This window comes from Microcebus murinus, chromosome 24, assembly GCF_040939455.1.
Source record: "Microcebus murinus isolate Inina chromosome 24, M.murinus_Inina_mat1.0, whole genome shotgun sequence".
Classification (NCBI taxonomy): Eukaryota; Metazoa; Chordata; class Mammalia; order Primates; family Cheirogaleidae; genus Microcebus; species Microcebus murinus.
Window position 1 is genome coordinate 19,392,084 of NC_134127.1, and position 13,614 is coordinate 19,405,697.

At 38.9% G+C, this 13,614-nt stretch overlaps 1 protein-coding gene and 1 non-coding gene across 2 annotated transcripts in view; one reads left to right on the forward strand and one right to left on the reverse strand.

Annotated features, from left to right (window-relative positions):
* Positions 1-13,614, forward strand: part of PIWIL2 (piwi like RNA-mediated gene silencing 2) — a 50,337-nt gene that overhangs the window by 11,917 nt on the left and 24,806 nt on the right. The window contains exons 11-14 of the mRNA XM_012739283.3: positions 733-817; positions 1,558-1,647; positions 3,139-3,279; positions 13,395-13,508. Coding sequence (XP_012594737.1) covers positions 733-817; positions 1,558-1,647; positions 3,139-3,279; positions 13,395-13,508 — 430 coding nt within the window. The remainder of the gene's footprint in view (positions 1-732; positions 818-1,557; positions 1,648-3,138; positions 3,280-13,394; positions 13,509-13,614) is intronic.
* Positions 3,681-3,807, reverse strand: LOC142864297 (U4atac minor spliceosomal RNA). Its single transcript, XR_012914822.1, has one exon. It is a non-coding gene; the product is annotated as a U4atac minor spliceosomal RNA (small nuclear RNA).

Below are 13,614 nucleotides of genomic sequence, written 5' to 3' on the forward strand. Positions count from 1 at the left end.
TTCTGCCTCAGCCTCCCGAGTAGCTGGGACTACAGGCATGCGCCACTATGCCCGGCTAATTTTTTATATATATATCAGTTGGCCAATTAATTTCTTTCTATTTATAGTAGAGACGGGGTCTCGCTCTTGCTCAGGCTGGTTTTGAACTCCTGACCTTGAGCAATCCGCCCGCCTCGGCCTCCCAAGAGCTAGGATTACAGGCGTGAGCCACAGCGCCCGGCCTCTAGCAGGATTTTGAGTTTCATCATAGCATACAACTTGACACTTTTAAAATAATTGAATTGGTAATGCACCTAAGGTTAAGTTGAGTTTATTTGTAGGACTTGACCTGAATATGCTATCCTTATAGTTTCAGAAGTTATTCATAAATTAACCTTAGGGCTTGAATTGTATTTCTTTTGCTGATTTTGTTAGAAGTCTGGTTGGATAAATTCAAGTTATTAACCATTTGACTATGATTTCATCTTTCTATTGCCTAAGCCCTTTAACCTAACACAGTTTTTAACAAATTCTTCCCTAGACTTTTAGTCTTATTTCTCCTCTATTTAATTGCAATACAACTTGAGCCTGCTTTTTCAGTTATAAATATATTATGACCAGTTTCCAGTGGATCCTTGACAAGGTTATTATGTAAATTATATACCTTAGTCCTGATTAAGAGACTCAGATTGTGTTGCTGTAAGAGTAGTGATGTTGCTTCTGAAATTTTTTCCTGCCTCTGCCCTGCTCTAGCAAAAACTATGGTATCACAATTAAGGACGAGGACCAGCCACTGCTGATCCATAGGCCCAGTGAGAGACAGAACAACCATGGGACGGTGAGTGGGGATGTCAGGATTACATTTCTAGCTCACGTTCTCCATCCTCTCAGCCGTCCTCACGGCTCTGTGAGAGCCAGGGAGCGTGACTGCAGTGTGGCTGGGGAAAGCCATGCCGGGTTTCATCTGTCTTATCCAGCTAGAGGTGCCACTTCACACTGGTAGCATTTACTTTTGACATCCCCACAAGGAGGAGTTCTATATCCACGTGAGCAATGTAGGGTAAAGGAATAAGGAGAACTTCCTGTGAATGAAGATAAAACTCTGGGTCCCTTAGGGAAGGTATAGACGTTTATTTTAACAGTGGTAGGGCTGGAGGAAAATGCCTTGTCACCTGACTCCCCTATCTTCAGTGTGAAAACTGAAGATCAGCAGGATGAGATGAGACTGAGGCACACAGCTTAATAGGATATAATCGCTTACCTTTGACTGAGGCCCAAGAGGGACAGATTTTTTTTGTTTGTTTTTCTAGTTTTTCCTCTCCTTTTGACAGTTTCAATATTTAACCTAGTATAACAGGCTATCTGTCTTGTGACCAAGGGGGAAAGGGTAAAATACTTCTAATATTTTAGTATTCTAGTATTTCTAGTTTCACTACCCTCTTCCCTGTGGTTTTATGTCCTTAATGCACAAGCCATGTCACTGCAGGACCAGCCCTGGGCACGGCATGTTTCATGTGGGTCAGGGGAACACGATTCTCTTTTACTTCCTTTTTCTTCCTCTCCCTTCTCCGGTCAAAGCTGCTAAAAGGCGAAATCCTGCTGCTTCCTGAGCTTTCCTTCATGACCGGAATTCCCGAGAAGATGAAAAAAGACTTCAGAGCCATGAAGGTTAGAGTCCTGCTATTGTCAACAGGAAATGCGGCTTTGAGTGGCAGCCTTTTGGGTGGCAGTTTTGAGTCAGACCCAGGGCAGGTTCAGACCCTGATGCTGGCTTGCGCTGTTACCTGGGCAAGTCCATTGTTCCAGGCTCCAGTTTTCCTCTCTGTGAAACATAATCCATGTCCCCTCCCACACATAATATGAAAAAGCATATCCGAACTGCCTTTTGAAGGTCATTAGAACAGTAGAGGGACTGGATTATAAAATAAGAGCAAGTCTGTCTTTATCCTCACCAATCAGATGGATGATGGTGAAATGGTCATAGCACCACAAGTAAAGTTCTTTGACAGCACTAAATTACTGTAACGTTTCCATAAACCTTCAGTTTATTTGAAGGTATGGAGGAGATAATGAAACAAAAAGTGAGCAAGTCAGAAGTCAAGGGTAGAATTTATCTTGCTGGGTTCTGAGTGTACTGTGAGTATTGGGCTCAAGTCTCATAGGCAGTGGCTGAGCAGGGGTGGATGCAACAGCTTGCACCCAAGCAGCTTGAGTCCAGAGCCTGAGAGCTTGCTCTCCACACAGTCTGTGACTCCTGGGCCTGTCCACCCTTGAGTTCCTGGTGGCCGCCTCCCTTTCCAGTCCTTGTCTGTTTTGGACCCATGTGCCACATACAGCTTTTAGTAACATAAAGAGCCTTAGTGAAGCTCAAAATTCCTGTAAGAGATTTCTTCCATGTTTACCTTCCAGTGCTTCTGCTTTGACCTGCTTTATGTAATTGTTCAAGGCCATTTCCTTATGACTCCCAGTTGGCTGATGACTTTATGATCACAGAGCTGTCTGTATAGCCCCATGGACTTACCCTAATGACTGCCTGGCAGGAAGCAGCAGCTGTACATATCGTTCGCCCCAGAAGGATAAATGAAGATCTCCCTTATGTGTTTCAGAACCTTTATACACACCTGTTAGACATTACTCAACAGTAAATATTCAGCACGCACCTATTATGGGTCAAACACTATGGCAAGTTCTGAGCAAAAAAGTGGCTTATGGTAAAATTAAAAGGCTAGTATAACATGACATAAAGTGTCAGACTAACTACGGTTTTCTGTTCTGGTAGGATGCTTTCTATATTGCTCTCCCCCCCTGTTTTTCCCACATTTTAAATGGCTGTGATCAAGCCCCCATTGCTTATGTTTTATAGAATCTCTTAGACATTTTAAAGTCAAAGCATGCTTTGAGAAAGAGATTAGATTCATACATCACTAAGGAGGAAAATTCTTTCTTTTGTTATTCAAGTTTTAACCTTCTATTTCATTCACATTCTTAAGAGATACTTATTAACAAACATCCTTAGAGAGACTTGAAGATTTCTACTGATTTCAAGGGGAAGGAGGTTTCTTATGGAAGCATTTTAAACACATTGAGGTTTATTTAACCTCACACTGGAGAAAGTAATACATATACGTTATTATCTCCATTTTAATTCTGTTTATAAAGGATCTGACCCAACAGATCAACCTGAGCCCCAAACAGCACCACAATGCTTTGGAGTGCTTGCTACAGAGGATTTCAAAGAACCCAACGGCCAGCAATGAACTGACACGCTGGGGGCTCTATTTGCAGAAGGATGTACACAAGGTAACCAGAAGGTGTGGGGGGGTGGGAGCAGGCATCAGCCCATGATGATTTTAGAGCTTGGTTGAGTCTCGGTGATAGCTTCCTGTCTTGTCTTTATTTTGGAGTTTTTGATTTATTCTTATACTTGTTTTTTTTTCATCCCAGTCATGATACTTCAGTTTCCTTGACTTAATTTGCCAGTGTCTTTTACAAATGTTTTTCCTCTGTATTTCCCAGGGATCGAGCTAAAGTTCTATGAGTTTTTCTTTTTCTCTTTTTTCTTCTTTTTTTTTCAACTTTTTACCGCTCTCAGCAATTAACTGGTGTTTCCTTGAACATACTACTGTCATTTTTCATGTAGCCATAAGAGACTCTCCTATTTGTACAATCTATTTTTCTTTTTTGGAAAGATGTTTTATCTTTTTTCTAAAAATTGCACCAAGGCAAAGCAAAGCTGTAGTTGATATGGGCATATTATGTGGGCATTGTCAGCACTGCCCTTACTACATGCTCACTGGACAGTATACACAGCCCTGAGAATAGGATAGCTAGGATCTAATTTTCCCATGGCCCTTTCCACCTGCAGTCTGCCTGAGAGGCTGTGTTGTATTTTGTGCAGGCAGGATTCATAGCGCAGAGGCTGTATGTGGTGGTGGTGAAGTCCTTGGACTTTGGTGTCAGCTCTTCTGGCTTTGAATCCCAGCTCTGCCACTTACAATCTTGTTTACTTTGAGCAAATTGCTTCGCATCTCTTATTTTCCTTATCTGTAAAATGAGGGTAATGATTGAGTTATGTATGAACTAAATGGTAAATCTTTAGCGTAATATCTGGCACATAGCAAGTGTTCAAAAAGTTTTGGCTAGTATTACTTTTCACTTTTCTTTTGAAATTATACCAAAATAATTAATTCTGTTTTTTCTTTAGTTCTCTTGCACTCTGAATTTACTCCTTGTTTCTTATTTTCTTCTTTCCTGCTTCTAAAAGTAATGTGTAATCAATAAGGAAATTGTGGAAATACTAGAACATGTAAAGAAGGATTTAATAAAGCCATCAATAATTGCATCAATCAAAGATAATATCTTAGTGATTTATTTTAGATGCATATAAAAGATAATGTTTTCAATATTTGTACTTCTCCTAAAATTATTTTTTAGGATAATCTTTTTCATATAATATGATTATACTATATATGGTTTGTATCTCCTTTTTCATTTAATATTATATCATGATCATGTTTTCATGTTATTAAATATTATTTGAACATGTAGAAAAAGAAGGAAAAAGTCTGTCTATAATCTTGCTACATCAAAGTAGCCACTGTTAACATTTTGGAAAATATTCTTCAATCTTTTTTATGTGGTATGTGTGTATACACACATCCGTGAAATATGTATTCATGTGGTTTCCTTTTTTGTTTTAATATATTTTGAATGTTTTCCTAAGTAATTTAATATTTTTCTAAATATTTTTAGTCTCGGCGCAATGGCTCACACCTGTAATCCCAGTGCTTTGGGAGGCTGAGGCAGGAGGATCACTTGAGGTCAGGAGTTTAAGACCAGCCTGGGCAACATAGTGAGACCTTGTCTCTATAACAGATTTTTAAAAATTGGCCAACCATGCGTACCTGTAGTTCTGCCTACTCTAGAGGATGAGGCAGGAGGATCTCTTGAGCCCAGGAGATTGAGGCTGCAGCGAGCTATGATTTCACCACTGCACTTCAGCCTGGGCAATAGAGGGGATCCTGTCTGTAAAAAATAAACAAATATATATATATATATATTTATTTTATTTTTTTTTTTGAGACCGAGTCTCACTCTGTCGCTCTGACTAGAGTGCCGTGGCGTCAGCCTAGCTCACAGCAACCTCAAACTCCTGGGCTCAAGCAATCCTTCTGCTTCAGCCTCCTAAGTAGCTGGGACTACAGGCATGTGCCACTATGCCCAGCTAATTTTTTCTCTCTATATTTTTAGTTGACCAATTAATTTTATTTCTGTTTTTAGTAGAGACGGGGTCTCGCTCTTGCTCAGGCTGGTTTCGAACTCCCGACCTTGAGTGATCCTCCCACCTCGGCCTCCCAGAGTGCTAGGATTACAGGCGTGAGCCACTGTGCCTGGCCAATAAATATTTTTTAATGGCTGCCCAGTACTTTCTTTTTTTTTATTTTTTGAGACAGTGTCTCACTCTGTTGCCCTGTCTAGAGTGCTGTGGCATCAGCCTAGCTCACAGCAACCTCAAACTCCTGAGCTCAAGCGATCCTTCTGCCTCAGCCTCTCGAGTAGCTGGGACTACAGGCATATGCCACCATGCCCGGCTAATTTTTTTCTATTTTTGGTAGAGACGGGGGTCTTGCTCTTGCTTAGGCTGGTTTTGAACTCCTGAGCTCAAACGATTCTCCCACCTCAGCCTCCCAGAGTGCTTAGGATTATAGGCATGAGCCACCTTGCCCAGCCCGTCCACCAGTACTTTCTATTAACAATTTCTTATCCTTTTATATTCAAATTGAATTTATTATTTTCCTATTAGGGATGCAGTGAACATCCTTCTAACTCAGTCTTGGCACATGCTAATATTTTCTTAGGTTACATTTATGGAAGTGAAATAATTTAGAGACATTTATGTTTTTAATATTTTTATTATACATGGCTAGTTGCCGTCTAGAAAGGCTCAACAGTTTTTGCTTTTCTGAGCATGAGTGTGATTCTAATACCCTTGCCAATGGGTATCCTTGTTTTTTAGTTAGTTATTATTTATTTATTTATTATTTTTATCCTTGTTTTTTATAATAGACTTTTATGATAACATCATTACAGTGTTTTTGATTATATTAATAGATAAAATAGGTGTTTGTTATTTTTTTTAAAACAAGCAGTAGAAGTCATAAAAAGTAAAAGTCCCCCATAATTACCCTTCACCCAGAGATAATCACTGCTAAGTTTGAACTCATTGAGTTTTCCTTATGTATACATTACTATTTATTTTTGCAAAATCAGGATCATATTATAGTAGTTAGAAAGTGATTTTAATGATTGCAAAGTAATCCATCATACTGATGTATCATTAGTTATTATCCTGGTTTTGGACATTTGGATCTAATTGATTTGTTCCTAATTTTAATTTGTTCTTATATTTATGCCATTTTTCTTTCAGCTCTTCTGTGGTATAATGTAAAATAATAGTCTTTGTTCAGCCTTATTAAGAAATTTTGTCTTGAGATTTTCAACCGAAAAAAATGGTAGAGTAGGGATGTCCTCCGGGCTCTTTGCTCCTAGGGTGGAAAGTAGGGAAAGTGGACAAACGTGTCCGAACATCCTGCACTTCCACAGGAACAGCTTCGTAAGCCTTCAGACATTCACCGGGATACAGAGGGACAAGAGAGTCTTCAGCTGAAACCAAAGGCACCTGCTCTGAGTGTCCAAAGAGCGGAACCCATCTCGGCAAGGTGCATCTGCGAAGAAGATTGTTTCTCCAAAATATAAATGGGAGAGACACTTTAATTCACACCCCCCTGCAATTTGGGACCGTGTGCTTCATGCCAAAGATCACAACTCCGCCTTGGGACAGTGCTGGGAAAGAGACTGTTCCTATTTCTGTCCCTGGTCTCCAACTCGGTGTTTGGAGAGTCAGAGAACTGAGAGGGACAACTCATGCTACTGCCCTGTCAGTCTGATCCTGATGAGAAAGAACCAGCGGAATATCACAGGAATCAGGAAGGAGCAGAGAGAAAAGTCACCTCCAAAAGAAAACACTCGACCTCTATCAACTGACACCAACTTACATGATATGATCAAACTGACGGAGGAAGAATTTCCAATATGGATTGTTAGAAAGCTCAATGGAATCAAAGAGAAAATAGAATCACAACACAGATACTATAAGAACAATTCAGGAAATGAATGAAAAATACTCCAAATAAATTGAAATTATCCAGAAAAACCAATCAGAAATTTTGGCAATGAAGGAAACAATCAAGGATCTCTATAGTACAGTGGAAAGCATCAAGAACAGGATGGACCATGCAGAGGAAAGAATCTCAGAGCTCGAAGATTATGCCTATGTGCTAAACAAATCAGAGGAAGAAAGAGAACACAGAAACAAGAAACAAGATCAAAGCCTATAAGAAGTGTGGGATTATGTAAAAAAGCCAAATTTCAGGGTGATTGGGATTCCAGAAGGAGAAGAGGAACAATCACAAAGGCCGGAAAACCTATTTCATGGAATACTGGAGGAAAATATGCTGGGTCTGGCCAAAAATCTGGATATCCAAATATAAGAAGCACACCGAACCCCTGGGTGACTCAACATGAAAAGACAATCACCCCGTCACATGGTCATTAGATTGACCAAAGTAAACGTGAAAGAAGCAATCCTCCGTGCAGCGAGACAAAAACAACAATTAACCTAGAAAGGAAAACCTATCAGACTAACAGCAGACTTCTCGTCTGAAATATTACAAGCCAGGAGGGACTGGGTGCCTATCCTTAATCTTCTACAACAAAACAAAGCCCAACCTAGAATTCTGTATCCAGCAAAACTTAAGTTTCATTTATGAGGGAGAGATAAAGTCCTTCTCAGACAAGCAATCACTGAAGGAATTTGCAAAGTCCAGACCAGCCCTACAAGAAGTTCTCAGACCTGCTTTTCTAACTGAACAGGGCAATAGACACTCCTCAAAGTAAAATCTTCAAATAATTAAAGCTTAGATCTCGAACTACATGATGGCTCAAAGAATAAGACAAAGCAACAAGACTCCAGCCAACAATATGAATGGAATCCTTCTTCCAATCTCAATCCTCTCAATAAATGTAAATGGTTTAAACTGTCCCCTGAAGAGACATAGACTGGCAGAGTGGATAAAAACCCACAAACCAAGTACCTGCTGTCATCAGGAAACACATATAACCAACAAAAATGTTTTCCGCTGAAGATCAAGGGATGGAAAACTATCATCCAGTCAAATGGAAGCCAAAAGAAAGCTGTGGTAGCTGTACTATTTGCAGATAACATAAGTTTTAAAATAGCAAAAGTAAAAAAGGATAAAGATGGCTATTTTGTAATGGTAAAAGGGAAGATCCAACAAGAAGATTTCACAATTCTTAATATTTATGCACCCAATGCAGGAGCACCCAATTACATAAAGCAAACAGTGTCTATAATCTAAACACCATGTTACACAACACTACCATAGTAGCAGGGGATTTCAACACCCCACTGAATGATTTGGATAGATCCTCCAAACATAAAATAAGCAAAGAAATAATAGACCTGAACAGAGCCATTTATCAAAAAGGTCTGACAGATCTCTACAGAACATTCCATCCAAATAAAGTTGAATATACATTCTTCTCAGCAGCCCATGGATCCTTCTCCAAAATTGATCACACTCTAGGCTGGAAATCAGATCTCAAAAAATTCAAGAAAATAGAAATTATACCTTGTATCTTTTCTGACCATAGTGGTATAAAATTACAGTTCAATTCCAATAGAAACACTCAATGCCTCACAAAATCATGGAAACTAAACAGTATATTATTGAAAAATTATTGGGTCAACAAAGAAATTCAGAGAGAAGTCAAGAGTTTCTTTGAAGATAATGATAATGGAGATACTAGTTACCAAAATATGTGGGATACATTAAAAGCTTACCTGAGAGGAAAACTAATAGCAGTTAATGCTCACATACAAAAAACAGAAAGCTTAGATACTGACATCCTAACGAATAAGCTCAAGAAATTAGAAAGAGAGAATAAATTCCAATCCTAGTAGAAGAAAAGAAATAACAAAAATCAAAGCAGAACTTAATGAAATGGAGAACAAGAGAGCTATACTGAAGATCAACAAAACCAGAAGCTGGTTTTTTTAAAAGATAAACAAAATTGATGGCCCTCTAGCTAGACTGATAAGGGCTCAAAGGGAAAGGACGGTAATAAACTCAATAAGAAATGAAAAAGGAGAAATCACAACAGACACATTGGAAATTCAAAACATATTTGACTACTATAAAAAACTATATGCCCCAAAACTACATAATGAAGAGGAAATGGACAAATTTCTAGATTCATACAATCTCCCTAAGTTCACCCAAGAGGTAACAGAATTCCTGAATAGACCAATCAAAAGCTCAGAAATTGGAGCAGTAATTGATAACCTCCCCAAACGGAAAAGTCCCAGACCAGATGGCTACACTTCAGAGTTCTACCAAACATTCAAAGATGAACTCCTCATACCTATACTACAGAAACTATTCCACACCATTGAGAAGGAAGGTATCCTTCCCAACTCATTCTGCGAAACCAACATCACTTTGATACCAAAGCCAGGAAAGGATGCAACAAAAAAAGAGAACTACAGACCAATATTCGTCATGAACACAGATGCAAACATTCTTAACAAAATTTTAGCAAATAGAATCCAGCAGCACACCAAAAAAATAATCTACCATGACCAGGTGGGCTTTATTCCAGGGATGCAAGGCTGGTTCAACATACGTACGTCTATAAATGCAATTCACCTCATAAATAAAAACAAGAAGAAAGACCATATGATTCTGTCAATAGATGCAGAAAAAGCATTTGACAATGTCCAACACACCTTTATGATAAAAACTCTTAACAAAATAGGGATAAACGGCTCATACCTCAAACTTATCAAATCCATTTATGACAAACCCACTGCTAATATCATTCTAAGTGGGGAAAAATTGAAATCATTCCCTCTTTGAACCGGAACCAGACAAGGATGTCCACTCTCTCCTCTCCTATTCAACATAGTGCTCGAAGTCCTAGCTATAGCAATCAGGCAATAGAGGGGTATTAAGGGCATACAAGTGGGGGCAGATGAGATCAAACTCTCACTTTTCACCAATCATATACCTAGAAAACCCCATGGATTCATCCAAGAGACTCCTAGACTTAATAAATGAATTTGGTAAAGTCTCAGGTTATAAAATCAATATACACAAATCAGAAGCATTCATATATTCCAAGAACCATCAAGCAGAAACTCAAATAAAAAATGCAATACCCTTTAACTATAGCCCCAAAGAAAATTAAATATCTAGGAGTGTACTTAGCGAAAGATACGAAAGATTTATACAAAGAGAACTATGAAACACTAAAAAAAGAAATTGCGGATGATTTAAACAGATGGAAAAATCTACCTTGCTCATGGATTGGTATAATTAATATTGTTAAAATGTCAATATTACCTAAAGTGATCTACAGAATCAATGCAATCCCCATCAAAATACCACCAGCCTTCTTTAAAGATCTAGAAAAAATAATTCTTCACTTTGTATGGAACCATAAAAACCTCGTATAGCCAAAGCAATTTTAAGTAAAAAGAACAAACTGGGAGGCATTAGTCTTCCTGACTTCAAGCTGTATTATAAAGCAATAATAGTTAAATCAGTCTGGTACTGGCACAAGAACAGAAGCATCGATATCTGGAATAGATCTGAGATACCAGAGATGAAACCCTCAGTATACAGCAACCTAATCATTGATAAAGCAGACAAAAATATACAATGGGGAAAAGAATCTCTCTTCAATAAGTGGTGCTGGGAAAACTGGTTCGCGACATGCAAAAGAGTCAAACAGGATCCCTACCTCTCACCTCTCACAAAAATTCACTCAAGATGGATAACAGACTTGAACCTAAGACATGAAACCTTAAGAATCCTAGAAGATGATGTCAGGAAAACCCTATCAGACATTGGTCTAGGCAAAGAATTTTTGAGGAAGACTCCCAAGGCTATCTCCACGGCATCAAAAATAAACAAATGGGATGTGATCAAATTGAAAAGTTTCTGCACAGCCAAGGAAACTATCATTAGAGCAAATAGACAACCCATAGAGTGGGAGAAAATATTTGCTCTCTACACTTCTGATAAAAGTCTAATAACAAGAATCTATCTAGAACTTAAAAGATTTAACAAGAAAAAATCAAACAACCCCATCAAGAAATGGGCAACAGAAATGAACAGAAACTTCTCCAAAGAAGACAGAATAATGGCCAGCAAACATATAAAAAAATGCTCAACATCTCTAATCATCAGAAATGCAGATCAGAACCACAATGAGTATTACTTATTAACATAAATTAAAATATCATCTAATATTCATTCTTTACTTAATCATCAAATTGCCTCCCATAGGTTGGCTACCAATACAAGACAGCAAGTGCCAATAAATATTTATACTAAAAAAAAAAACAAAAAAAGCCACAATGAGATACCACCTAACCCCAGTGAGAATGGCCTATATCAAGAAAACCCAAAACAACAAATGCTGGTGAGGATGTAGAGAGACAGGCACACTCTTACACTGCTGGTAGGACTGCAAATTAGCGCAACCTTTCTGGAAAAGAATTTGGAGATGTCTCAAACAGCTAGAAATAGAAATACCATTCGACCCAGCAATAGCATTGTTGGGCATCTAGCCAAAAGAGCATAAGACATTCTATTACAAAGACATCTGCACCTGAATGTTTATGGCAGCACAATTCACGATTGCACAGTCATGGAAACAACCCAAGTGCCCGTCAATTCACCAGTGGATAATTAAAATTTGGTATATGCTCACAATGGAATATTACTTAATTCTGAGAAATGACGGTGAGCTTGCACCATTTATGCTATCCTGGATTAAGCTTAAGCCCATTATCCAAAGTGAGGCGACTCAAGATCTGGAAAATGGGCTCTACATCTACTCACCATCAAATTGGTACTGACTGACTAAAACTATGTTGTTCAAATGGTGGTAGTGTGCACCAGGGATTTGGGGGGGAGCACATCTTAAAGATGTGGTGAACATTGTGGAGGGGAAGGGAATACCTCTAACCCTTCTTAGGGAGAGGCAAAGATATATAATGTAACCAAAATGTCAAAAAAAAACCCAAAAAATCCTTTCATCGAGTGGTAGGCAGGTGGGAGGGGGGAGGAAGGGAAGGGGGTATACCTACATAATGGGTGTGATGTGCATAATGAGTGTAATGCGTGTCCAACTGGGATTTGGGCACGCTTGAAGCACTGGCACAGGAGAGGAGGGGTGGCAGGGGCAATATATGTAACCCCAACAATATCTGTACCCCCATAATATAATGAAATAAAAGGAGGGAAAAAAATTTTGTCTTTAATTTTTTCCTTTCAATTTTTCCCTTAAAATATTTTTGAAAGATTATTTTTGTGTTGATGCAGAGATTTTACAGATCACATCTGTAATCCCAGAATTCTGGGAGGCTAAGGAAGGAGGATAGCTTGAGCCAGGAGTTTAAGACCAGTCTGAACAATAGGGCAAGACCCCATCTCTACAAAATATTTAAAAACGAGCCAGATGTGATGGCAGACACCTGTAGTCTCAGCTACTTGGGAGACTGAGGTGGGGGGATCACTTGAGCCCAGGAGTTCAAGGCTGCAGTGAGCTATGATCATGCCACTGTGCTCCAGCCTGGGTAACAGAGCGAGACCTCATCTCTAAAAAAGAAAAACAAAAATTATTTCCTTCATTCACTGGATGTTTTTCTGAATGAATCCCTTTTGTGGGATATCATGTTGGAAGCTTCAATAATGAAAGAACGGTGCTTATAAAGATTTACCTATAGGTGGCTCATTACCTATGGTGGCTCATGCCTGTAATCCTAGCACTCTGGGAGGCTGAGGCAGGTGGATTACTCAGGGTCAGGAGTTCGAAACCAGCCTGAGCGAGACCCCATCTCTACTAAAAATAGAAAGAAATTAATTGACCAACTAAAAATATATATACCAAAAAAAAAAAAAAATTAGCCGGGCATGGTGACGCATGCCTGTAGTCCCAGCTACCCGGGAGACTGAGGCAGTAGGATCACTTGAGCCCAGGAGATTGAGGTTGCTGTGAGCTAGGCTGATGCCATGGCACTCACTCTAGCCTGGGCAACAAAGTGAGACTCTCAAAAAAAAAAAAAAAGATTTGCTTATATATGTACAGGTTTTTATTGACATGGACTCTCATTACTAGAAGTTTTATTTTTCTGCTGTTCTCAGAAGTTACAACGGGGACAAGTGTACATGGGTGGAGGTAACCAGGCCTCAGAGAGCAGTAGTGGTATTGTCTAAATAATGTTTATAAGTGGCTCATGTACAGATGGTTTATTTTCTGTTTAGATTGAAGGACGTGTTCTACCAATGGAAAGAATTAACTTAAGAAATACTTCATTTATCACATCTCAGGAACTAAACTGGATTAAGGAAGTAACCAGAGACCTTTCCATCCTGACCGTAAGTGATTTTTGAAGTGGTAAAGAGAGGACCTTTATTCCTAAGAGTGTGGAAATTAGGAAGCAGAAATGATCTAGTATCCTGTTTGAGAGAAAGTACCAACTGA